Source organism: Mixophyes fleayi, chromosome 1 (genome assembly GCF_038048845.1).
Source record: "Mixophyes fleayi isolate aMixFle1 chromosome 1, aMixFle1.hap1, whole genome shotgun sequence".
NCBI classification, from domain to species: domain Eukaryota; kingdom Metazoa; phylum Chordata; class Amphibia; order Anura; family Limnodynastidae; genus Mixophyes; species Mixophyes fleayi.
In genome coordinates, this window is record NC_134402.1 from 77958589 (window position 1) to 77985654 (window position 27066).

The 27066-nt window shown below is 39.0% G+C and overlaps 1 protein-coding gene across 14 annotated transcripts in view; it reads right to left on the bottom strand.

Moving 5' to 3' along the window:
• TENM3 (teneurin transmembrane protein 3) overlaps nt 1–27066 on the bottom strand; it is a 763547-nt gene that overhangs the window by 150766 nt on the left and 585715 nt on the right. For all 14 annotated transcript variants that reach the window (XM_075197350.1, XM_075197334.1, XM_075197322.1 and 11 more), the window contains 6 exons: nt 26386–26508; nt 16924–17138; nt 9460–9670; nt 7536–7637; nt 7143–7337; nt 6059–6259 (listed from right to left, as the gene is read on the bottom strand). In XM_075197350.1, the coding sequence (XP_075053451.1) occupies nt 6059–6259; nt 7143–7337; nt 7536–7637; nt 9460–9670; nt 16924–17138; nt 26386–26508 (1047 nt within the window). The remainder of the gene's footprint in view (nt 1–6058; nt 6260–7142; nt 7338–7535; nt 7638–9459; nt 9671–16923; nt 17139–26385; nt 26509–27066) is intronic.

Below are 27066 nucleotides of genomic sequence, written 5' to 3' on the forward strand. Positions count from 1 at the left end.
CAAAATGTATTTTTCTCACTTAACCTAATTCAGCCACACACAGGTATAACCAAATACAAACAGATACATCCATTCCAGCTGAAAGGCAAGTTCATACTGTGTGTAACCAGCTTTACTCTGAGGAATGGCGTTGGATGTGACAGCACAGTTTTATTACAAGATCTCTGTCTGGTGTTCTGTAAATAAAGGTCCCCTATGGGACCAGCTACATGATGAGTAGGATGATCTGTATGATGTGTGGATACTAAAGAAGAGATCCCATGCATTTGTGTAGACCAGTGTTATATATGAGGAGGCCCATCATCATCCTATGGCCATTCTCTCTGATGTCAACGAAAGTTAAGAGAGAATCTGCTTTAAACAAATAGATCTCTTCATAAAAAAAATAAATGAAAAAAGACATTTATTTTCTAGTGATAAATGTATTTTTCCTTAAAACCGATTACGATTTGGCTGGGATAGCAAGATAACACAAGGAAGCATACTCCTATATGAAATCTACCTTTGCCTTTTCTGTTTTCTTTTAAAATCATTTCTATCTACAGTAGGTTCAGTTTCTTATTAAGAGACCGGTGATGGTTTGATTAACTTCAAAGCTCCAGAATATCAACTTGGCGGTGGGAGAGAAAGGGGTTTATTTCACTGGTACCTTTTTTGTTCCATCTAATCAATTTTTCATTAGGGTGAAGGTGTTTATCAGCTTTTAGCACACAAGGCTTGAACAGGATGCGTCAATCTTTATAATGAACTTATTAATTAGAGCTAATTTAATTCAAGTTGAATTGAAGGTCTAATTAATGGAATGACTGCTTATGAAGATAGAGGAAAGCTGTGTTGATCTTCAACCTAAACACTGTGAGGGGAAGATTTTCTTCCCTTCAGCAATAGAACAAACCATTCTGTAGGCATAGATTTATTACATCATGATTACAGATGTCTGAAGGTCACCTCCTGGTTTTAAGATTTTGAGATCCTCAAAGGTTATACTTAAAACGAAAATATACAATCTGTTTTAAGATATCATTAGTTGTCCCAATAAATGAACTGTAAAACACCACTTAGACCTGGGAGACATAGGTACACGATTGGTTTACTGTCACAGAATGCGCTTATATGCATTTCAAACAGTGTTTGAAGTTTACAATTATGAATAACCAGCAGCTACCATTATTTGGAACCATTTCATGTTTAATGTCAGGGAACAGTAAATGTTAAACAAAATTTCCACATTCTATTGATTTTAACCCTGTCTTCCCCATTTTGGTGGAGTCCCCTCACAGTAGTTCAGCAGGGTGTCAGTATGTACAATTACTGCGGACACAGATCCAGTGAAGGGTTAGAAAAGACAGCTGGATCCTGGTTAGTAGTGACACAGCGATGCAATCAGGAGTCACTTGTATTTTGTAGCTATGTGTAGGTTACTATGGTGGTCATAGATTACAGCAGAGGCCCTAAGTAATAGGATCGTGATGAATTCAGCAAATGGCTAGGGTCCCTATGGAGACAAGGGTGGAGGTATGAAAATAATTTAATATGGATGTCTTTAGTTTTGGTTTCAAATGGGAAATGTTATATTTTGATTAAATACAGGTAGCAGATCTCTTTTCTGGAAATCAGAAAGCAAATTATTACTGCATTTTGTTGATTCTCTCGTGCACACAAAGATGACACACCCCTTCCCAATTGTAAACCTGTACGCAGATTTTAAATTACCCTTATATAGCTCAATTTACCTTCTAACTGGACTTACTCTTGAGTCTAAATGAGGTGTTTTAATGAGTAGGCAATGTTGGGAAAGACGGGGTTAATTGGAAAAGTAATTTAATATATTTCAGAATATTTTAGACAGGGTGTTCCAAATTAAAGAAAATTCATTTGTCTAGAAATTTTTAAAACCTATGTTTTCCAGATAATAGATGTCACTGTACAGTAGCTATGTGTCACTGTACAGTAGCTATGTGTCACTGTACAGTAGCTTTGTGTCATTGTACAGTAGCTATGTGTCATTGTATAGTAGCTTTGTGTCATTGTACAGTAGCTATGTGTCATTGTATAGTAGCTTTGTGTCATTGTACAGTAGCTATGTGTCATTGTATAGTAGCTTTGTGTCATTGTACAGTAGCTATGTGTCATTGTATAGGAGCTTTGTGTCATTGTACAGTAGCTATGTGTCATTGTATAGGAACTTTGTGTCACTGTACAGTAGCTATGTGTCATTGTATAGGAGCTTAGGGGCATATTCAATTACGATTCCGGTCCGCGGTAACGTGCCGGAACGGCCCGCAAAGCTAATTCACGGTACCGCAATAACGTGGATTTTCGTTAGCAGCCCATAGGGTTGCGTATGAAAATCCGCGTTAATGCGGTACCGTAATACCACCAAGAACGCGCACTTTTCGCGGTAACGTGAATCGGAAAGCTAATTGAATATGCCCCTTTGTGTCATTGTACAGTAGCTATGTGTCATTGTATAGGAACTTTGTGTCACTGTACAGTAGCTATGTGTCATTGTATAGGAGCTTTGTGTCATTGTACAGTAGCTATGTGTCATTGAACAGAAGCCTTGTATCATTGTATAGTAGCTTTGTGTCATTGTACAGTAGCTATGTGTCATTGTATAGTAGCTTTGTGTCATTGTACAGTAGCTATGTGTCATTGTATAGGAGCTTTGTGTCATTGTACAGTAGCTATGTGTCATTGTATAGGAACTTTGTGTCACTGTACAGTAGCTATGTGTCATTGTATAGGAGCTTTGTGTCATTATACAGTAGCTATGTGTCATTGTACAGAAGCCTTGTATCACTGTATAGTAGCTTTGTGTCATTGTACAGTAGCTATGTGTCATTGTATAGTAGCTTTGTGTCATTGTACAGTAGCTATGTGTCATTGTATAGGAGCTTTGTGTCATTGTACAGTAGCTATGTGTCATTGTATAGGAACTTTGTGTCACTGTACAGTAGCTATGTGTCATTGTATAGGAGCTTTGTGTCATTGTACAGTAGCTATGTGTCATTGTATAGGAGCTTTGTGTAATTGTACAGTAGCTATGTGTCATTGTACAGAAGCCTTGTATCATTGTACAGGAGCTTTGTATCATTGTACAGAAGCCTTTTATCATTGTACAGGAGCTTTGTATCACTGTACAGGAGCTTTGTGTCACTGTACAGGAGCTTTGTATCACTGTACAGGAGCTTTGTGTCATTGTACAGGAGCTTCGTGTCATTGTACAGCAGCTATGTGTCATTGTACAGGAGCTTTGTATCACTGTACAGGAGCTTTGTATCACTGTACAGGAGCTTTGTGTCATTGTACAGTAGCTATGTGTCATTGTACAGAAGCCTTGTATCATTGTATAGTAGCTTTGTGTCATTGTACAGTAGCTATGTGTCATTGTATAGTAGCTTTGTGTCATTGTACAGTAGCTATGTGTCATTGTATATGAGCTTTGTGTCATTGTACAGTAGCTATGTGTCATTGTATAGGAACTTTGTGTCACTGTACAGTAGCTATGTGTCATTGTATAGGAGCTTTGTGTCATTGTACAGTAGCTATGTGTCATTGTAGAGAAGCCTTGTATCATTGTACAGGAGCTTTGTATCATTGTACAGAAGCCTTTTATCATTGTACAGGAGCTTTGTATCACTGTACAGGAGCTTTGTGTCACTGTACAGGAGCTTTGTATCACTGTACAGGAGCTTTGTGTCATTGTACAGGAGCTTCGTGTCATTGTACAGCAGCTATGTGTCATTGTACAGGAGCTTCGTGTCATTGTACAGGAGCTTTGTGTCATTGTACAGGAGCTTTGTATCATTGTACAGAAGCCTTTTATCATTGTACAGGAGCTTTGTGTCATTGTACAGGAGCTTTGTATCATTGTACAGAAGCCTTTTATCATTGTACAGGAGCTTTGTGTCACTGTACAGGAGCTTTGTATCATTGTACAGCAGCTTTCTATCACTGTACAGGAGCTTTGCAGAAAAATTATAGAAGGTTCCTATGTATTCACACATCTTGAGAAGAAACAAGTTGCTAACTGTGACCTATATGTTCATGTCACATGATTACCTATTCACTGCTAACACTTATTATTGTGTTTAGAATATGTACAATCTCCAACTTACAATATGGGACATGTAAAGGGTTGAAACGTTTACATAAAGCATCATGCTGAAGGCTGTTTCTAAAGCTTTCTGATAGTTATTAAACTCTCCCTTCACCATGAATTACTAACCAAAAGGAAGGTTTTGTATTATATATAAATATGAATATTGTTTGAGTAATGAGATTTTGAATATGTGATACTTCTCTGAGTTGCAGTTATCAGTCATTTCAGCTGCAATTTATAACACAAGTCTGTCAGCGGAGTGAATAAATGCAATAATAACTTGTGTTGTATGTATAATCTATTAATGAATCTGTTATTAAATTAACAACTAAATGTCCTTGTTGCCCAAGTGAATGATGGTGGCAGAAGAGGAAACAAAGCGTTTAGCTGGCCCCTGTCAGACTGTGGGTAATGTCACAAGAAGAGGGGTTGTCAAAAAAGTTTTTGTGTGTGGGTCCATTGTACGGTTAGCGGCTGGCACTGATATGGCTAATGGATGTTCTTCCTTTACTAGGGACTAGGGAGCAAGGAGGTGACAGACTTTGCAATGAGACATTTGCAGCTCGCTCCCCCTAGATATTCCTGCTAAGCATCTGCTGACACAGAAAGGACCAGGGAACCAGCGACAGAACACAAATACGATTGGTTACAGGCCAGAGCCCAGGATGTATAGGACAGATTCAAAGGCCAAAAGTAGCCACTGTACAGGGTCTCAAGCGGGGGGATGGTCAGGAAACAGGCAGGTTAGTGTCAGTAACAATTTGTACATTGTAGAGGCATGGCCACACAGATTAACCCAAAATGATCTTACCTGCACGACAAGAATGGATGCAAAACTGGTTAGTAGATGGTGTATGCACAGCCAGCCACCAAGCAGAATGCATGGTCCTCACTGTATCCCGAAACCTCATGTCACAGTTATGTTGTTCATAATCATGTATCAGCTAAGCTATCAACATCTTCCTAACTGCGATCAGATCTGTGCAATTAGACCTTCAATGTGTGTGCCCAATTTGGCAACAGTTCAGTGTTTAGTTATTATTATTATTATTATCCTAGATTTATAGGGCACCACAAAGTGTCCTCAACGCCGTGCAAAACCGTACATAACATAACAGGACAATACAATAAACACGTTGCAGTACAATTCAATGCACAGCCACACAGGGCAATAAGGTGCAAGGGGGGTCCCAAAACCACTATAACTAGAAAAGGGAGGGAGTGAATTAGACAAGCTCAGAACATGGGCACAACTAACAGGGTCAGAGCCAGTGAATGAGGTGTGAAGACAAGGAGATGTGTGGGCATAGAGCACACGGAGGAGGTGCAACGTACATCTGGTTTACAGAAGGCAATGGAAATGAGAGGAGGAGGACAGGAGTGGTCATCTTGAGTGTGGGTTAAAGGCAAGGGGAAAAGAGACATTAATGTGGTTCAGAAGTAAAACCCTATGTTACTGTGTGTGGCAGTGATGTTCCAGAGTAATGCTGTGCATGTGCTGGGCTCAGTATTTGTGTCATGATGCCAGGCGTACATCTGCCTAGAACCCCAACAACACTGCCATGACAGTATATTGTGCCAAACTAGATTGGCCAGTAGGGAGTGCCCACTGTAACATCATATCGCCACTGAAAGAGTAGGTTACTATAAAGGGAGACTGAAGAACATAAAGGAGGGAGTAGAACATCCCACCCATTCTTTACTGGCTGACATGGCTGTGCTAATGTGTGATGTCATCTGACAGTACTCACAGAGATTGCTGACCATTAACTTACTACATACGGATTTCCAAGTTTGCTCCAATTAAACTTATATATAAATAACCAATGCACGGAAAATTGTTGTACCTCCAATTTCTTTGTGATTGAAAAAACAAAACAACAAAAATGGTTCTTTCATAATGTGAATAGTTATATATTAGACTTATAATGAGCACTATCTGTCTGCGCTTACCAGTTGAGCAATCAGGTCCAGTCCAGTTGGGGTCACAAGTACAGCTTCCAGTTTCTTGAATATAGGTGCCGTGGCCGGAACACTGGTCTGGGCACATAGATTTCAGGATTTCACAGTTACTACCTCCCCATCCTTGGTTGCAATGGCATTCACCGTGAATGCAAACCCCATGATAGGAACACATTGTATCCAGGCAATCAGCTACCAAAAAAAGAAGTATACAGTGTAAGTACAGTGTACATGTATTGTACTTCTGACATCAAGTACATAAGGCTTTTATACTGAGTGTTTCTTACATAAACTCAATTAACATTTTTTCCTTGATTGTCGCAACAGTGTCACAAACCATATATTAACTAGGTGGCATTTGTAATTTTCCCAGTGATATCAAAAACAGGTTTTGTGCTACCAGCATAGATACAGGCGTTCTTAAAGACACAATCTGACAGTTCTAACAGACAATTATGCTGTTTTAATGCATCAGCTGAATACTCTCCATTTTCCTGGACTGCCATTAACGTGCTCTGGATGATGAGACTTAATTCAGCAATTTGACTCAATAAAACGTTACACTTGTAGGGTCAATGGTCTGAAAATTTAATTCCAGGGACTTAATTGCATTGCTTTGCACATGCAAATCAATAAAAACAATTTGATCAAGGAAAGAAAATGGTGGCTTCCTTTCTTAGAAGCCAAGTCAAAATGGTCTATGCACCACGTAACAGCATCACAGATTCCCTAATTACATCTGGTAATGCCGAAAGCCATGTATTAGGTTTCAGTGTAATTTAGGCTTTGGACGACTGCGAAGTGCGTTGGAATGAATTACTTCTCTTTGCAGATCATTACAGATACACTTTATGAGCGTGTAGATGAGGATATTCTGAAAGGATTTGCTCTCTAACAAAAGGTATTAAAGCATTATTATCATCATCACTGTTTATTATAAGGTACCACAAAACTCACGGTCAGTATAACACATCATATAAAAACAAAAACAAATTATACATAGAAAAAGATATATTAGATTGATGGGAAGGTGCAGACGCGTGACAGAGAGTTCCTACAGTACAATTCTATTTACCTTCCTCACAGTTTTCTCCTTTATAACCTGAGTTACAAGCACAGGATCCCATGATACAAATTCCGTGCCCACCACAGAGAGGATCGACGCACTGGGTACTGGGGATGTCACACTCTGTTCCTTTCCAGCCACTGTAACAGAGACAGCGTCCCTTGGAGTACTGACCATTACCACTGCACAATATAGGACAGGCTGCTGTGAAACATAACATGACAAAGGAAGAATAAGAGCTGTTCTCCTTTTCATACAAGCAAAAGAAAAGCTTACACAACCAAAACACCACAGGATAGAGCAAATAAAGAACTACATCAGGCCTTGTTGTTAAAATACTAATGGTTAGTGTTCCAACATCTTAGTAGTATTTACTTAACAAAAGAAAACCAATTTGTGTACCTCTTGAACAATCCGGGCCTAGAAATCCAGGGAAACAATGGCAGGTTCCTGAAACGCACTCTCCGTTTCCATGACAATTTCTGGGACATTCCACGACGGACTCTGCAAATAACAGATTTGGCAAAATTATTTATACAAGTATTTAAATGGGAGGCCTGGTGGGGTATGCAATACAGATTTTACTTTTATTCCCCTTCTCTTGCTTTTCCTTTCAGAACTGTCAGGCCTTTTTCGTCAGTCAAGCAATGCAGGACTTGGTTAGTAATTCAAGGAAAGCAAATATTGACTTATTTCCTATAATTTCTGTCTGCACTGGATAGGATTAGAAGTTTCAATTTGCTATGACAAGAATGTCTGAAACGCAGAATATTCGTAATGCAGGATGACTAATTTAAAATGACATTTTTGCCCGCTGCCTTTGCGGATAGTTACAATAATTAGCAGAGACATAAATGCACGTCAGTCATTTTGTTCAGCAGGCAGTGAACTTAGACCTCAAACTCAATATAAAACAGCAGAGGAGGGAAGGCTAAAAAATGTCTTGTTTATTTTTAGACATTATTGTACCTTTCCTTTGCTCTCAGACCAGCTAATTTTACACACAAAGCCATATAATTACAATCTTGACTGTCTGCGAAAATAAGTCAGGTGCAAATATCACATAGCCAAAAACTTCCCTTATTGGCATGCTATTCCATTCATGTTTTACCCATATACAACAATATTTTAAAAATAGCATAAATATTTGTAAAATGACAACACAGTTCCAATATCTTTTCTTCTGGCACTTCCGCCCATTTAGAGAGAACATCATGGAGGCTTGCTGTCATTGGACACTGAAGAATGTAGGATTATTAGGTAAGATAACCACTGGCATTGAAACATTGCCTCTGCATTTGTATGGCCGCAGTGTATATAAACATTTAAAAAGAAGACCCATTTGACGGATTTCCCACTTCGATTACAAATTAAGGACGTTTCCTTTTGGTTTCTAAGGATTTACCATTGGATTAAAAATATCAATAATTAAATTGGATTAAAAGCTGCAAGAAATCCTATTGAATTACAGTGGGACCAGAAAGTAAATTCATTTTTTTAATAATACAATACTAGTGAAGAGGGTTTTAGGGAGAGTTTCATTCACTTAAACTTTATTTTTAGAAATGTGTGTATTTACTAACTTATACTGTATTTGTATAATAGCTTTAGGGATTATAATATTATATGAAATTGACACTTCGGGGGTGCCAATATTCCACATTACCCCAGTGACCACAGCCAAGGGGCTTTTCTCCCATCACCAGGAGTCTCTGGGACAGGTTATGGGGAATCTGACTAATTGCAGGTTTCCCTGTTAATGATAGGAATCAGCCCTCGGCGTACAGTCTGGGGCAGGTCTTCATTCTAGCTGGGGACTCCCGGCTCATGGTCCCTTTGCTTTAGTGGTTGTATAACGCCGAAGCTGATTGAGGAAATGTGGTGGCCACGCTGCCTGGTTGTTAATTATTATTTACTATGGGAGCTTCCCCCATTCAAAACTACCCATTCTTTTCAGATATGTTTCTAAAAACTGAAAACCCCATTGAAATGAATGGCCTATTGTTATGAATGGGAAAAGTGCCATGGCACTTGTATCTGGGCGTATACACAACACATGCGATGCAACCAGACCATATCAACCGTGGGCTGCATGTCAAATGCATAGTGGTTTGCACTTGTGTTTGTGGTGCAAATGCAATACCAGCAAGTGCCTGGCCTTAAAGTGGTTTAAATAAGTGTTTTCCATTCAAGATTTTCTATAACTATAACAGACTACTACATAAAATATTACAAAAATAAAAGTAAGCGGAAATTATAGTTATTAGCGCAAACATTACATATTACCATCATTTTCACTGCCCATAAGAGTAAGTGGCTTACTTACCTATTACTATGGTGTTAAAGGACACCGGTTCAGGGTTTTTGCCATCATTATAAAACGCTATGTGCCAGATTCCAGAGTTCAGATACTGGATGAACCCAGCTTCGTGAAGACTAACAGACCTTGGAAGCCGAGCAGACTTCTCAGACTCCAGCAAGTTGCGTTTCTCTCTTGAAATTAATCTGCTTCCTTCCAGAAGTTCCACAAAATCGTACTGTAAAACACACATTTGTTATTTGTTTCAGAAAACAATAAACAGAGAGAGGCGAATCTACATTTAGGCATCCAAATGACATTGTACATGTTCATTGCACATAAGACACCCCAACCTTTTACAAAACCTGCACAATACACAACTTTTACTTTAAATGGAAATATATTCCACTAATAAACATGAATTATTTAATGATACCAACGGCAGCTGCACCAAAATATCACTAATATTGGTGGCTGATGGTACTTACTCCTTACAGTAGCCACAGGCACTTTCCTTACCAGCAACTACAATTGTTATTCTGCTATCTTATATATTAATTGTTCCCCGCGCCTCTTAGATCGCAAGGTCACCTGGGCATCGCCATCTTTACCTTTTGTTTAATGTCACGGCATATATGGTAATTCGTTTGTATCATGATCTAATTGATTATGTGAAATTGGTTCATTTATGGTTCTGATATGGTTAATTTCTCACCTTTGGCCTGATTCATTAAGGATCTTAACTTAAGAAACGTCTTATTTCAGTCTCCTGGACAAAACCATGTTACAATGCAAGGGGTGCAAATTAGTATTCTGTTTTGCACATAAGTTAAATACTGACTGTTTTTTCATGTAGCACACAAATACTTGATAGCTTATTTGTACACTGACATTTAAAGTTGATATTTGTGTGCTACATGAAAAAACAGTCAGTATTTAACTTATGTGCAAAACAGAATACTAATTTGCACCCCTTGCATTGTAACATGGTTTTATCCAGGAGACTGAAATAAGAAGTTTCTCAAGTTAAGATCCTTAATGAATTAGGCCCATTATTATTATCAGTCTCTTATATAGTGCCAACATACTACACTTTACAGAGAATGTTTTCATCATTCAATGCAGCTACTATATTTGTCAGTCAATGCTGAGGCATGCAATGATTTGAGGATTTACTTGAAACAATGGGGGAAACAAAGTCAATTATTAAAGGGGATTGGTTTCCTCTACAGAGATAAACTGAAATATCATCACCAGAAACCAACAGAATAGTTTAACCTATGGCTAAATTATCATGAGAACAACTGTTTGACTCTACCCAACTATAACCTTTGAATTGATTATCCCTCAGACATTGGAATGTCCTTGTCAGAAAAGAACTGTCAATTTAAAAAAAAAAAAACCCTACCTTTTCCATATAGTGAACCTTCAAAGCTCAGAGGCGTATTTTTGAAGGCACAGAAAATAAAAAAGGAGCGTGGAATATGCATCTGACAAGGGCACTTGGCTGGAGTCTACGTCTGGTAATGTTTCTTGCACATTTTAATATGCGACTGTCTGACTATGTGCTATGTGGCCTGTCCCTCACCTTTGTCTTTCTCCACTGGCTCCATAGAGAAGGGGAGTCGCTGCATATAATCTTTTCTAAAGGAATTTGCATTCAACACGCATTTATCTTTGGCAAACAAACACATAATATGAAGACTACACTGTTAATCAGATGAGGTGACTTCAGCCTCATCCCCCCCTGCTGAATCTGTTTGCTTTGTGAACATTAACTATCATTTGTAATTTTCTCCACTGTGAGAGGCCGCACGATAGGTAAATTATATAAATACAGCAAAGACTTTGCAGCGAGAACACTCACCGTTAACTAGATGGAACCTGGGGCTCGGAAATATAATGCAAGGGGGAGCGGAGATTTGTGGGAGATTCATTAGCTTGCCTAGGTCTTTAGCTTTTTCCCTGGAGAGGGTTCGCAGGAATTTTTAGCTGGCAAGAACAGCAGAGGGGCGCTGATGATCACTGCCAGCACTTCCCAATAAAACTTTTTAACAATTAAGTGGTAAAAGGCTCGCGGTGGCCTTAGCGTGTTATGGTTTATGCTAGACAAAGGAATGGAAGGAACTGGCTGGCAGTGAGTCTTTGTCTTGTGAGTGATTATGCAATAACATATGCAAGTGGTGTTGTCTGTGATTGGTACAAGGTGGAAATTATTCATAGGGCACATTTGAAGCAGAGACCTTTCCAGTTCCTACTGAAAATAGGGCAATAGCTATGACACCTACGTATTGGCTGCATCTGGAGCGGTGACAGCAGCTTCAACATTTGCATTCAGATTTGTTCACAAGTCATTTTCTACATCTGTAGTACCTGACCTCTGGGTGCACCCAAACCGCGGCAGTATGAATAATTTTCAATTTGGTCCATTTAGAAATATTACACAAAAAAATTACTCCATTTAAAACAGCCCAACTATTAAAATCAAGATGTAATTTTTTTACTGCCAAGAAAATATGACCTGACTCTACATGTAAACACATTAAGTTCTATTTTGAAAGGAAATGCTTAAAAAAACAAAAAAAACCAAGAAGCTTCTGTAGTAACAAGGAGATCGCCTCTTGGCCATCGTATTCAGTGTTTGAAAGGTCTCCAAGACCCAGCAGAATAAAGAAACACTCTGGCCTCTGCAGCACTGACGAGGGTTAACTGCAGTGAGACATTTTATGTCTGCATAACGGGCCGATGAGGCAAATACACATTACAGTCATATTCCTGATGGAATGAGAAAAAGGAAATCTTTTTTTTTTTTTCTTACGATACTTGGCAGGTAATGTGCAGGCTTCATAGCACAAAGTCACTAACCATTAACTTTAAAGATCACCGTCCAAGGCAATAATGTACAATTCAGTTTCTATGCCTAGTGGTTTCTGTAGCGGAGTTTCTCTGTTGTGATATGTCTGTGCATTGTGTGAAATGAACTACACAGAAATCTTCAATCTACTTCACGAGATCTTAGCAGCGAATGAAATGGAAAAGGAGACCTCGGGCACGATCCATTTAAGTTGGGGTTTATGGGACAAAAGTCTGAGAACAATATCAAAATCGTGATAATGCTCCATTAAACTCAACACTGCCACTTTGACATAACATGACTTACCCACGGCCATTTATAACAAGACACTGTACAGAACAGGTCAAGTGGACGATTTTACCCAATGCAGACAATAGCGGCATTGCTTTCATTTTGGCCAACAACTTGAAATGTATTTTTGAAATCAATGGCAGTAATGGATCACCACAGGGCAAGTCTAGTCTGCCTTTTCTAACATTTACACATGAAAAGTTTTAGACTTTGTACATGTCATTTACTAATTTGAAAAACAGTCTATCAAAACGAAACCCAGGCACATAATGGACTGCGAATGGAGTTGTTAAAGATACGTCATGGCCTGCGTTCATGTTCCTCCTCTTTTAATAGAATTCTACATTATTATTTTCAATTTGCGCTTGAAGTTGCCATTCCATGTGACAATTACTGACATATTTATTGTTTCCAACAGTTGCGTCAATGCTTTAAACATCGAAACGGCGCTTTCTACATTTACTTTCTCCTGCAGGTAAATCCATTGTAGATTTCTCCACCTTATGTTTTTGTCCTAGAAGACTTTCATCTCAAGAGTATAAATATGGTCTATATTTTTAGAAGCACTGGGATAAACTCCCATAACAATTTTCTTCTTTCAACACATACAAATGTTATGGAAATCTGTCGCCTTTATTTGGGCTACATGAGAAAATGTGTAAAAAACACAGATAACATTTAATACACAAGGGATAGTTTCTAAGCGGTTGTCACTTTACAACCCACACAAACATGTATTGCCATCAAAACACAATTGTTTGTAATGTGATTGCTCCGCTTTCAATGGGGGGAAAAAAAATAAAAGAAGTTCACGTTGTCAGCACTTTCAGCAAATTGGTGGCCTTTAATCCAAACAGACAGAAAGGTGGCGGCAGGGGGAGGGGGGTCTAGATTTAATTGTCTTCCAAGAAACTTTTTTTCTTAATGAAACAAGTTAATTCAGTAAATATAAAGGATGTACATTCTCCTTCATTTAATTTTGCTCTAAGTCATCAAAGTCTTTGTTATTTCCAAAAGTCTCTTTAAATAAGCATATTGATTCTTTCGTGCAATGAAATTGACATTTTAGCAAGTGTCACAAGAGACCTTCAGTCTAGCATTGATTGGCTTGCAACAGGCAACCGGTGTCAATTATTCCTGCCTGATGTATATGAGATTCCTCTAAACAAGTATAAAACCCTATTGTCATACTGTTTTTTTTGCACATGTCCATTTAATTTGGGGTTTACAGGACAAAAGTCTGTAAACGATATCAAACTTGTGATAATTCTCTATTAAGCTCAACACTACCACTTTGACATAACATAACATGACCACGGCCATTTATAACAAGACACTGTACAGAACTGGTCAAGTGGCCGATTTATCCAATCCAGACAATAAAAGCATTGCTCTCATTTTGGCCAACAGCTTGAAATCTATTTCTTAAATCGATGGCAAAAATTGATCACCACAGGACAAGTCTAGTGTGCCTTTATTAAAATTTACACATGAAAAGATTTAGACTTCGTACATGTAATTTACCCATTTGAAAAACAGGTCATTTACATGGCTTCCTTTCTATTTATAGAATACACAAGTGATGCTAACACATGTTTACTCCTGTAAATAATATCTTTATAAAAAGTGACTTCAGAAGTCATGACTTACAGTCATTCGGATATGATGTCATTATTTCTGTTTCCATGAGACAAGCCTGTTTATAATACGGAATAATACATAGCCACACCTCCCAACATTTAGAATTCCCAAAGTGAGACAATATAAACCAGTCCACTGTTCTGCTCAAACTCCACCCACAAATGAGCAAATCTGGGTAAAACTCCACTCACTTTTCTCTTAAGCCCTGCCCCTTTTGCGGCCCGCCAATCAGGATATCCCGCCAAAATTGGGACAGTTGGGAGGTATGCATATCAAATTGCATATTGTTACAGATAGCGACACAGGTCAAAAAGCTGAGAGAGTTGTGTGACCCTGCCACTGACCCTGTGTATGAATCACCAGTCGGCACAGTACATGTCAGCCTTTGCTGGTGGACATATTTAGGAAACTAGAAAAACTCTAGTCATTTCATGTATATTATTTAGTTCTGTAATAGACAGCCTTTGACACACATGAATGTCAAATTCTAGCTTTACTTGCACTTTAACAGAAAACCTATAATCATCATGCGCTGTTTCATGAGGTGGGACACTCTTCTCTATCTGCGAGCTTGTGGTCTGAAACCAATTTAGAAAGTATGTCAAGTAATAATTCCAGACCATCACCACTTTCATACAGCTGACAACCGTCCTTCACTTTCAGTGATTTTCAAACTCTTGTCCCTGACTATTCTTTTCTAAACTCAATTCTTAATAGCTTATTATTTAGTGAAGGGGAGTATGCAATGATCCTGTAATGTAGTTATGTCCTGGTAAAGGGTATATTGGCCTATGTCAGTACAGAATGCAAAACAAACTGTGTACAAGATTCCCTGAAAATTGTATGTAATTAGTGTCAGTTATGTATACATATCTAGACTTGTCAACACTCCTACATTTTTTTGCAATGCTCCTGAAATAGAATCTATCTCCTAATCCCCAAGGTCAAGGTCCTGGATACTGGGTAGGTCTTTATAATGTGATTGCCGTCTTTGTAAACCCTGCACTTGCCATCAGGGATGTTCAAAGTTGGCAAATATGTCCTACAATTGGGCCATATCCTTTTCTCTAACTAATCTCTTTTACCACAGAGTCTCTTCATATCAGTAAATATTACAAATGGGTTGTATGTCATAGCAAGTATACGCTAATATCTGGTTACTATAGTTATTAATCAAGTTTATTATTATATACCAAGCTAGTCGATGGAGGAAGTGGGGTTGTATACGGTGGTAGGCCATACAGCCACTCTAATTCCATTCATCTACATTCCCATTACATTTTTCATACTGCCACTTCTAAATGTCCACTTTCGACCACTGATGCCAAAATTAAGAAATTAAGATAGGAGTTGAAATTTAATTACTTTTCTAACTCAACTGTCAAACAACTTAATTTTGATTTATTAAATAAGAAAATGCAATAGAGTGGTGACAGGTGTTAGTGTTAAGAAGCATAAACTGTCAGAATTTGAGAATATAATATCTCAAAAAATTGTCAAAATCATATATAATTGGATTGTACTATACAGACAGTGATGCTGTCATCAGAACAACATCGTAATAACATAAGCTAATATCGTAGATCTCTGCTACGTGACAACTCTATAAATAGTTAGATATTTACTGATATCCAACCTATGTCACATCAGTCAAACTATATTACAGTGTCCATGGGAAAAATGATAATGTCTGATTCGGAATGTGAGTTTAGGATAGTGTCTTCTTTTCAATGCTCCCATATAAAGTGGACAGATGTTGCAGTAATTATGTGGGAGTGCTATTGTCACTGTATTCTGGCATTCCATTCAGAAGCACATATTGTAAATGACCTTGCTAAGAAGGCCTCATTCAGTATTCTATACATCATTATTCCATACACAGGGAGATCATAGCATGCTTGTCAGGAGCTTGCAGTACTTCTGTCACATGCAGGGCTGCCAAGAGGAATCTTGGGCCCCAGTGTGGCCATTTATTTACCCCACCCCCACCAGAGGCTACTTTGGGGAAAGACTCCTGAGGGCTCTGTCTAGCGATCCTTAGTAAACAGGCTTTCCCATGCAAAACTATAGCCGGAGATAGCAGTGCTATTGCTGGCGTTGACCTCATGATGTATAGGGTGAAAGCCTATTGTCGTCACAGGAGATAAGTTTTTCGCCCTTTTATAAATAGATCACCAAGTCTTCTATGAATTAGCAAATTAAACTGGCCACTGGGGGCACTGTTGCATTGGAGATTACAACATTTCCTTGTACCTTGGCTAAACACACTGTATGGCAGCTCACACTTATGCAAAATACCAAGCTCCTGTCAAATGTGCAAGTGAATTAAATATTATTTGTTGAATAGCATTTACTTGTATGTTTTGTTGAAAATGTACAGTAAACCTAAAATAAGTTGGGGGTGGTTTTAGTACAGAACAGATCCAAAGTAACCTTAGTTCACAAAGTATCAAGTTGTAAGGTAAGGGAAAAGAATTGTCTTGAGGACAGCCATAAATATGTATAAATAGATGGATATTTATTGGAACACCCCCAAGTATTGGGAATGAAAACCTTAGTTTAGGAAGAGCAGACAATCTTTGTGATTTCACTCCTTTCTCCTAAACCATAATCTTGTACTTAATTTCATACACAGTATAAACAAAAACACTTGTCTTAATGAAGAAGTATTAAATTTACAACAAGGGGATGAGCAAGGCCATTACCTGGGTATGTGATGGTGGTAATCCTTTCCTGCCATATACTCCAATGAGTGCATCTTTCTGAAGAGTGATATTAAACTTCAGAAACTGCGGCTGGACAATGGAGAGCTGCGATCTCCAAAATATACCTGGAGGAATCTCCTGCACCGCCCTCCGGCCGACGTCCAGTTCTCCAGAGTCAATTGTGTTGTTTTCTTGTCCAAGACTGCCAGATTTTCCTAGTGCAATGAAACAACAAAATAAATCTAAGAATATATAGGCAGGTCTGCTGGTAACAAAATCGATCCTAGTGTGTGTGTGTGTGTGTGTGTGTGTGTGTGTGTGTGTGTGTGTGTGTGTGTGTGTCAGACCTTTTTTTGGAGGGTGATTTTGCATAGCCACACCTCTCCTTCACTCTGATTGATTGGTCCTGGTTGGTCCCCCTCTGGATCCGCCACTGGTGTTTGTGTGTGTATGTGTGTGTGTGTGTGTGTGTGTGTGTGTGTGTGTGTTTGTGATGTAGTGAATTTAGATGGTGAGATCCAATGGGACAGAAGAATGTGAATGAGTGATTAATATTTGGGCAGCATGGTGGATTAGTGGTTAGCACTTCTGCCTCACAGCACTGGGTTCATGAGTTCAATTCCTGACCATGGCCTTATCTGTGTGGAGTTTGTATGTTCTCCCCGTGTTTGCGTGGGTTTCCTCTGGGCGCAGCAGTTTCCTTCCACAATCCAAAAACATACTAGTAGGTTAATTGGCTGCTATCAAATTGACCCTAGCATGTTTGTGTGTTAGGGAATTTAGACTGTAACCTCTATTAGGACAGGGACTGATGCAAGTGTGCTCTCCGTACAGCGCTGCGGAATTAGCAGCGATATATTAATGACGATGATTAATCAATGTGTTCACATGCACTAAGATTTTTGAAGATTCCCCTCATAACACCCGTTCTTTCTGCGTGTTACACAATCTACGAAAAATGAAATAATTTTTTATTAAATAATTACCACCTTAGTGGACACATGCGTCACCTGATGAAAAGTCAGTAAAGACATAACAAAGATACACTTCATGTTGCCACCAGGATGCACCCAGCTACTTCTGCTTTATCTGTCTTACTGTGGAATGATAATCAGTGAAGTGTGAACATCAGGCCACGCCCCTACGTGTTCCCTCCATTGTTCACAGCGACATTGTTCCACTAAGGTGATAATTATGTAATATTATGTTACCCCATTTCTCCCTCTCACTCCCTCTACCTCTAAAAAGTAAATATGAAAAGAAAACGATGTCACTCGAATAATAATGAAAAGTGTCCGTTTAATCCAGTGACGTTTCAAGACGCTGTGGTCCCTTTTTCAAACGTATATATCGAAAGGGAAAAAATATATGATAGATGCGACTTGATTCACGCAATTGTTTCCATAACATAACAGCAGAATGGATATTCAATACTGTATTTACATTTGCTGCACAGCAGAGTGCAGGATTTTATCCCATTACCAAACATTTTAGGCTAAAAACACTCCCTGCAGTGTCCTTCAATAGACTTACGCACAGAGAGAAAAAAAAGCTTCTCATATGATCCAATATCTTCTCTTCTGAAAAGCTGCTGGAACCTTTACATACATATTTGTGGATGCTAGTGGCACTGTTATACAAGGCATCTGAATTTTAGTTTATATCATATCTGGAGAGTTATGGAACAAAGGTATGTATTATAATCAGACCACTGGCTATTAATGTGAGACACAATGCGTATACAAGGCAATGCTTCCCAGACAGGTTGACTTGATTGTACTAATATCAAAGCCATTCAGTATCCTCAAGGGAACCATTTCAGTAGCAATTTACATACAGATGCAGCTTCCTCCTTTTTTTTTTAATAAGACAAAAATGAGCAAATACAAGCTTATTTTGATGATCAATCCTCTTAAAATGTTAACATTTCAAATGCAATATCTCTAGTCAACGCAAACTATTGGCTCCATATACAGTGCCTTACTAAGTGTTCTTGATCACGTTTCTCATTTTACAGAGTAACAAATTCTACAATGAAATTTTCTTTTCTGTGATATTTCAAAGCACTGTTTGTTTGTTTTAATGTGACACTGTTTTATGTAACAAAAACATCTTAAAATAGCAACCCCATATAAAAGGTATTTCTTCTTTAAATAGAATGTTAAGTAACAATCAAGCATCTTTCTGAGCTGTCCTCCTACAAATTGCTATCTCCTTTTCAAAAACTCCCTGGCAGACAAAAATGACAATGTTGGAAAAGGTTTTCTGGGTAGAAGTGACCAAGTTAGAGCCTGTATAGCACAATTCTAACACTACTCACACTTCGTAAAAAACAAACCACCATACCTATGTAAAGTGTGGCAGTGATAGCATTATGCCATGGGGCAGCTTCTCATCAGCATCTTAAACAGAACTAGAACGAAAAAATGGTTATGCGAAATGGAGAGAAACCTGTTTCAGTCTGCCAAACCAAACCCTCCAAAAATAGTAGCTTAGGCGAAAGGTCATCTTTTAGCAGGACAATGATACCAAACACAATGTCAAACTAACTTTGGAGAACATCAATAACAACAGTGTGAATGTCCTACAATGGCCCAATCAAAGCCCAGGGGGTAAATGTGTCAAAGTGAGATTCTGGCAAATTTTGCCTTTTATTAAATTGCCGTTTTAAATGTGCCCGTCAATACCGCAGAAAATCAGAGATTTGCCAGAATTGCACTTTGATACATTTACCTGCAGGGCTCAATTCATTTGAGAATCTGTGGATCTATTTTAAAATTGGGGTCTACAAGCTTTCATCTGAAAAATACCTGAACAATCCCTGGAAAGGGTCAAAATACCCCAAAATGTGTCTCTCAAAAAAATAAGGTGCGGGGATTAACAATGTATATTTTAGTTATTTTCTTGAGATGGTCTATAACATATATCTCTCTTAGGGACATATTTAAGATGCACCGCATAATTTTAAAGATAGTTTTCAATCCTAATTGCATAAATAAGAATTGAACTATTTTTCCTATTTATTAAAAAAAATCTCCAGTTCCGAAAAACTGCTGTTCCTGTGCAGTGCAAAACTCACCTTTCACTTGACTCTTCTCTTTTCCACCCATGTGATGCTGATTGCGATGATGTTTCTTCCTTTTAATCCCTGTGCGCATGCACCGACCGAAAACTTCGGGCATGTGCACCGAGACCCCGGACTGCAAGAACGTGAGTCATGTGACAGGGAGGGATCACATGATCCCTCCACACATGCGCTGTCCAGCTCTGTCGGAGCAGAGCTGACAGCAATGAAAGTTTTCAATTATGTTAATGTACGCCAGCTTCAGCTGGGAAAAAAGAGGGAAAAAAAAACTAACATTCTAACATTGATAAACACCATTACAGAGCAGTCCCCATACACTTTTATGGGGATTACTCAGTAAAACGAAGACAGATGCAAAACTACTATGTCTACGATATCTGCTGCGATGCAATGATCAGAAATCACAGTTTTGCGGTTAATTCCCAAAAACTAACGTTTACCGGGATTTAACAAATAATTTATGCTTGATAAATAGGCCCCTTAATCAGACCCAGCAACTTGTCACTTGCTATGAGACTATGAAACTTGTCACTTGCTATGAGAGATGAGACTCTATGACACGTACAAATATACACACTTGAAGCTTTGATAGACATGCACAGGGTGGTACCTGACCCATATTCAGTCTCTAAGAGGCCACAGCAGCAACACCATCAGTATTCTCAGGTTAGTACTGCCACCTGCTCAGCTCATTCAAGAATTAGAGGCGCACAAAATGTGTCATCAGAAGATGGGTAAACAACAGATTAAAGTAGCAGCACATGACTGCAGTTATGCTACCAATCCCCTTCCACAGATAGGGAAAGTCCAGGTTCCTTGTTTGCTAATGTTTAGCATAATAGATGGTCACTATTAGGCATAACTAGACCATGATGACAAAGCTACCGATGGGCACGTGTGTGGGTGCCGCAGGGCTACATATATGCTGTCATTTATGGGGATAATGAGGGTGAACACTACAAGGAACAATGTAACATAGTAACATAGTTGATGAGGTTGAAAAAAGACAGCAGTCCATCAAGTTCAACCTATTGGATCTCCTGCGATTTCTCACTTGTATTTGAAATTGATCCACCGCCAAACTGTTTCAATTGTGAAGATCCCCCCAGACCCAATATTGCAGTCCTATTTTTACCCTATATCCACTACTATCCTTCATTTTTATTAACGGTCGTATCCCTGGATATACTTTTCCGCTAAAAATTTGTGTTTGCGGGGTCATCGCTAGGTATAATGTTTGTGGGTACAGGTTGCATGTGCAACAATAAAAGGGAAAGTTTTATGCTACAATCATCAAACATTAGACTTTCTAAAGTTTGCAGGTACATATTGAGACTATCCTTCAAAAATAATATATATATATATATCTATCAGAGTCGATACTTCTTTTACAATACATACTGAGACTATTCTTCAAGAATAATATATATATATTATATGTATATATATATATATATATATATATATATATATATATATATATCAGAGTTGATGCTTCTTGTATAATACACTGATCTGCATACCTGGTTCTACTTACTGTTCAGTACAGTACTCAGGCGCGGGCTGGGAGAGGGATGGCCGCATCACTTGACAGGGGATGCCATTGCCCCCCTGCCCCCCGGGCCAGCCTGCCCCTGACAGTACTATACAGCATGTCACGTAATGGCCTAGTGAATTAATTCCAATGCTTGTAATAGCAGATTGTAGGCAGAGAGTTCATATCTACAGCTATCATCACATCTTTAAATAGTGACAAGTTTGTCACATTTATGTAAAATATTTGGCCAGGTATATCAACTGCTAATGTGCAAATTAAACTATTAACAGCAGTTGCTTGGGGTGGGGAAGAACAGACTGTGAAGTTTGCATTATGCTCACTAATCAGTAAGTCACACAACAAGGTGAAATATATATAGACAATCAATAGCACGCTATCACCCTGTGACATAACCTTGGATACAACATGAACACTGTGGAATGACTTAAGGTAACACATTACATGTTTGTGTGCAAATAACCACACAACATAACTTCACACTGCTGAGATTCTGTCATACACAGCAACCTGGATGAAACAAGAAACCTTCTGGTAAAAGGAAATGAATCAATATTCATTTAAGTGATAGAATATTATATCAACTTCACCTGCTCTTTGGAGAAGCAAATAAAAGCAGGTTAACACGTTGTACTCCGGAACACGCTGCATCTATAGCAACTCGGTTGAAAAGCAACTGCAGGACGGAGGGGCAGTTACTAGTGTAGCACTGACCAACAGGTAACACATACTTGCCAACTCTCCCAAAATTCGGATCGGTCTCCCGGACTCCTGGGAGAGCAGGCAATTCTCCCGATTCCCGGCCGGCTCTGCAAAATCAACTGAGGGGGCGGGGCTTAGTCGCGGGGGTACACGTCATTGTGGCCACGCACCCAATTGTTATTGGCTGAAGAAAGTGATGACGGCTTTGAGGACGGGGCTAACAACGCGATTCTTCAAACCCCGCCACCACACACCTACCTTCCTCCCGAACCTCCCAGGACACAATTTGCCAATGTTGGCAACCATGAGATAACATGTTGGCATTTTTACATTTATAACATTTAAGTCTTTCTTAAATTCAGTCCTCTGCTAATCGGAATGGTTCAGAGGTGGAACTAGCAATCTGTGTGCAGGGAAGCGGGGAGGAGCAAACTGGGGCCCATAGCTCTCTACTTCCCAGTGCAGTGGACCCCATTATCTCCATGGGCCCCAGTGCACCTGCTGCACCAATGGTAGTTCCACCACTGGAATGGATATAAAATCTACCACTGATTGTGTAGTCCAAGGGGAAAATTCATCAAGCTGCGGGTTTGAAAAAGTGGAGATGTTGCCTACAGCAACCAGTTCTAGTTATCATTTGTTTAGTACATTCTACAAAGCGACAGCTAGAATCTGATTGGTTGCTATAGGTAACATTCCTTTTTCAAATCCGTAGCTTGATAAATTTACCCCCACAGATATATTTACAGATGTGGCCTCACAAAGACAGATGGTGAAAGTCTTCTTTTGTGCTTAGCATTCATACGTACAACCTTCACGTTACATAGCTGTTGTCTGGCATGTTATAGGCCATGAAGGCAGTCATAGGAGAAAGCTTCCCGCAAGGCTTAGAGACAACGACAGGAAGCCCACAGTTGTCTGCTAATCGTGGGCTGCTACCTGTGAATGTTATTGGGTTGCTGCGGTGGTATCACAGACCACGCCTTGATCAATATTACCAACTATTCCCTTCCACAGCCCTTTATGTTGAAATAATTCAAACCATGAAGTATTTAATTGATGGGAAATGGACTGTAGACAGTAAGAATGTGGCTCGGTGCACAAATTACATCTGGTGCGATGGTCTGGACAATATTCATCATAAGTAAAACCAATTAAAAAACTTCAGAGCATTGGCAACAAACTATCATCGTATTTTAACCTCTTTCCTAAGTCAAATTCTATGGGGCATATTCAATTGGTTTTTTTCCGCGCCGCGGAAAAACTAGTACAGTTAATACGGTAATATGTAGCTGGATTTCAGCTCGCGGCTCAGGGAGCTGTGAGCTGAAATCCAGTGAGTAAATTACCGTATTAACTGTTTTTCCGCGCACGATTACCGTAATAACGGTAATCGTGCGCGGACCGTGGGATTTTCGGCGTTTCCGTCGACAATTGAATATGCCCCTATATGTCCTCTCTTGCACTTCACTTAAGTAACTAGGATAAGGTATTCCCAGAGGCTCCAATTGTGATGCCTCTTCATTGTTTATCACTGTGTAAGGCGAGGACTGACGACCATGAACACAGAAACAGATGGGGAGATGAAAAGTAAAACTTTAATTGGTGATTGCAGCATCTTTGTACACTGAAAGTAGGAAGAACTTGGCATTCAAGCAACTCAGCTCTAACAATGCACAGTTCTGATCTCCGTAGGTACCCACTAACAATCACACCTATAAAAATCAACACTGGGAGAAAAAGAAACTGCAGCAGGACATATAAATGTATAAAAATAAGAAAACATCACCTATATGCTGCAGTCCTGTTCAGATCTATTAAACTGCACTATTAGTAGACTAGTACCACTTTTACATTGCTGGCACTGCAATTTCCTGGGTTTTTCAAGCTGAGTTTAGGCCGTGTCACAGAGCATCCCAGCTCAGAGACCCCGTTCACACTGCACCTTAGACCAAGGAATTTACCGGGTAGACCATCTATCTTCACACTGAACACTGGTCTGCCCGGATCGCCCTGGCAACATCCCAAGAGGAGCTCTGATTGGCTCCTCTTGTGATGAGGATTTTTTTTTTTCTTAAGTTTTCAGTGGTGTTCGGTTTCCCAGGTTGAAAAACCCGGGTGGCACCGTTCACACTGCAGGCGTCCCGAGTTTAATCCTGGGTCATCATACCCGTGATTTTGCGCAGACCTCCTTTCACACTGAGCCTTGACCCGGGTCGTCGGAGCTCGCCCCTGCAAAAACCCAGGCGTTTTAGGCAGTGTGAATGGGGCATTAGAAAATGTGGAGACAAAGAGGTCATCTACACCAGCCTCCAACACATCAGTGCCATCCCCTGGATCAGAAGGTGTCCTGTGTGCAACAATCTATTTTTTATTTTACCTATTTTATTGCTATTATACTGATATTATATTACGGTGTTAGTAATATTACCCTATTTTTAAAAAAAAAACAAAAAAAACCAACTGGTTTTAAACATTTTATAACAAATATAACTACAGTAGATTACGTTTACTGCACTGCTTTATTGCTTAATTGATTCCAAATGAAACTTTAAAATGATGTGCTATATCTATTAATAGAATAATCAAACTGTATCATTCATCATCATCAATTATTTATATAGCGCCAACATATTCCGTAGCACTTTACAATTGGGGACAAACATAATAAACAAACTGGGTAAAACAGACAAAGAGGTGAGAAGGCCCTGCTCGCAAGCTTACAATCTATGATCACTTTAACTAAAGAGCTACTTTCTGTTTAGCCTCTCTTGGGATGTAAGCTCTTATGAGCAGGACCCTCTTCCCTCCTGTCTCTATACCTATTCTTCTGCTCCAACTTCACTACAATAGCCATGCCTGGAGATTCTGAAGTCTTGGTATTATTCGTTTATTGTTCTATACTGTTTCACCCTGTTATAGTCTACTGTTTGTATTGTGTACAGCACCGCGTAAATCTTGTGGCACTTAATAAATAAAGGAGAATAATAATAATAATAATAATACTTTAAGGAGTATGATTATAGTTAAACAAAAAATCATTATGGGGAGGTATTGATTCAATTGTGTTCACCGATTACTCATACTGATCTAATAATGGCTCTGGTACTATATATGTATATTTGCATAAAAGCAGTTCCTGTACTATGCTTGGAGAGTGAGTAACTGTGATAGTTCATCATCATCACCTATTTATTTATATAGCGCCACTAATTCCGCAGCGCGGCACAGAGAACTCATTCACATCAGTCGCTGCCCCATTGGAGCTTACAATCTAAATCCCCTAACATACACACGCGCAGACCGAGAGAGACTAAGGGCAATTTAATAGCAGCCAACTAACCTACTAGTATGTTTTTGGAGTGTGGGAGGAAACCGGAGCACCCGGAGGAAACTCACGCAAATACGGGGAGAACATACAAACTCCACACATATAAGGCCATGGTCGGGAATCAAACTCATGACCCCAGTGCTGAGGCCAATCACAGCAGCTGCATTAAGACTATAGACCAGTAATAGGAGAACTAGCTAGTCATTAACAGCTTGAAGACGTGCACTGGCCAATGAGATCAGGACTACATCGTTGGTCTCATTGACCAATGAAAATATGCAGGAACTGATGACTGTTCTAGAACTCCTAGAATAAATACATTCTAACTTCTGCTGCTGTCTTTGGTCTGAACAGCCATGATTGTTGCTGCAGACTGATAAAAGTGTCAGATAAAGTGGACTGGTGTAGAGGACAATGTGGGTGCAGAGCTGAAGAGCAACCACAGCGCTGGCAAAAAAATTTGAACGCTGTAATGTAAATTTTTTTTATTTTTTTTTTTCATGTCTTGTTGTTATTACATGTCTTATACCATGTGAATAAGCAACATTTTGTGACTCAACACCATATTTGTTATTTACAGTAAAACAATTTGACTGCAAAAAAAAGGTGTCTGTTGCCGGCTCATTCCGTCACGTTTGTTTCCTGCTTTGTTCCAGTATTTGGAACCTTCTCTTTTAGAAATCCTAAATTTGCCCCTAATGCTGTAACAAATATGATTTTTTCAGACAAAATATAAAATTAGATCAACAGGAATAAAATAAACAATTAGAATAATAATAGTGCTCTTACCATTATCACCAGCTGGCACATATACAGTATGTGTTGGCACCACTTCAGAATTTGCTTTTCCATTCTCAAAAGTGTCATTTTCTGTCTGCTGTAGCTGCCAGTTGAGGCCAAACAGATGCATGGCTGAGGGAGAGAAAGAGGGAATGTTAAGGATTTTCTATTAGACAGAACAAGAAAAGCAAATAATCAGACAGAACAGAGAACCGTACAGAGTATAATCAGAACTGATCATCCTATGTGACAACTACCCTGCATCCAGTCACTATAATCTTTGTTTACTTCCTAACATTCTCTGTGTTTCATATTTAGAAGTTACACACAGTAAGAACCTTTATCTGCCTGGACTCCTGAGGTACAGTGAGCAGAACACTGATCATAGATCTGAATGATAGACTCATAACTACACCAAGGATTTACAGAACATGCAGATTATAACACGGATGTAGAACAATGATACAAGCAGCATTAATATCCCATTATGTAGGTCAATCACCATAGGTATCAATTATGGCACCGAGTTCAAGGTCAGTTTTGGCAATCACTTCTAATACCAAGCAACCGTGAAAGGATAGGGTGTGATGGCCTTAAAAGGACACAAAACACCCTCCAATGTATATAAAATAAAGACTTTTTAAAACATACCACTGTTATAAAATAGCATGAGTTTACAAAACCCCAGAA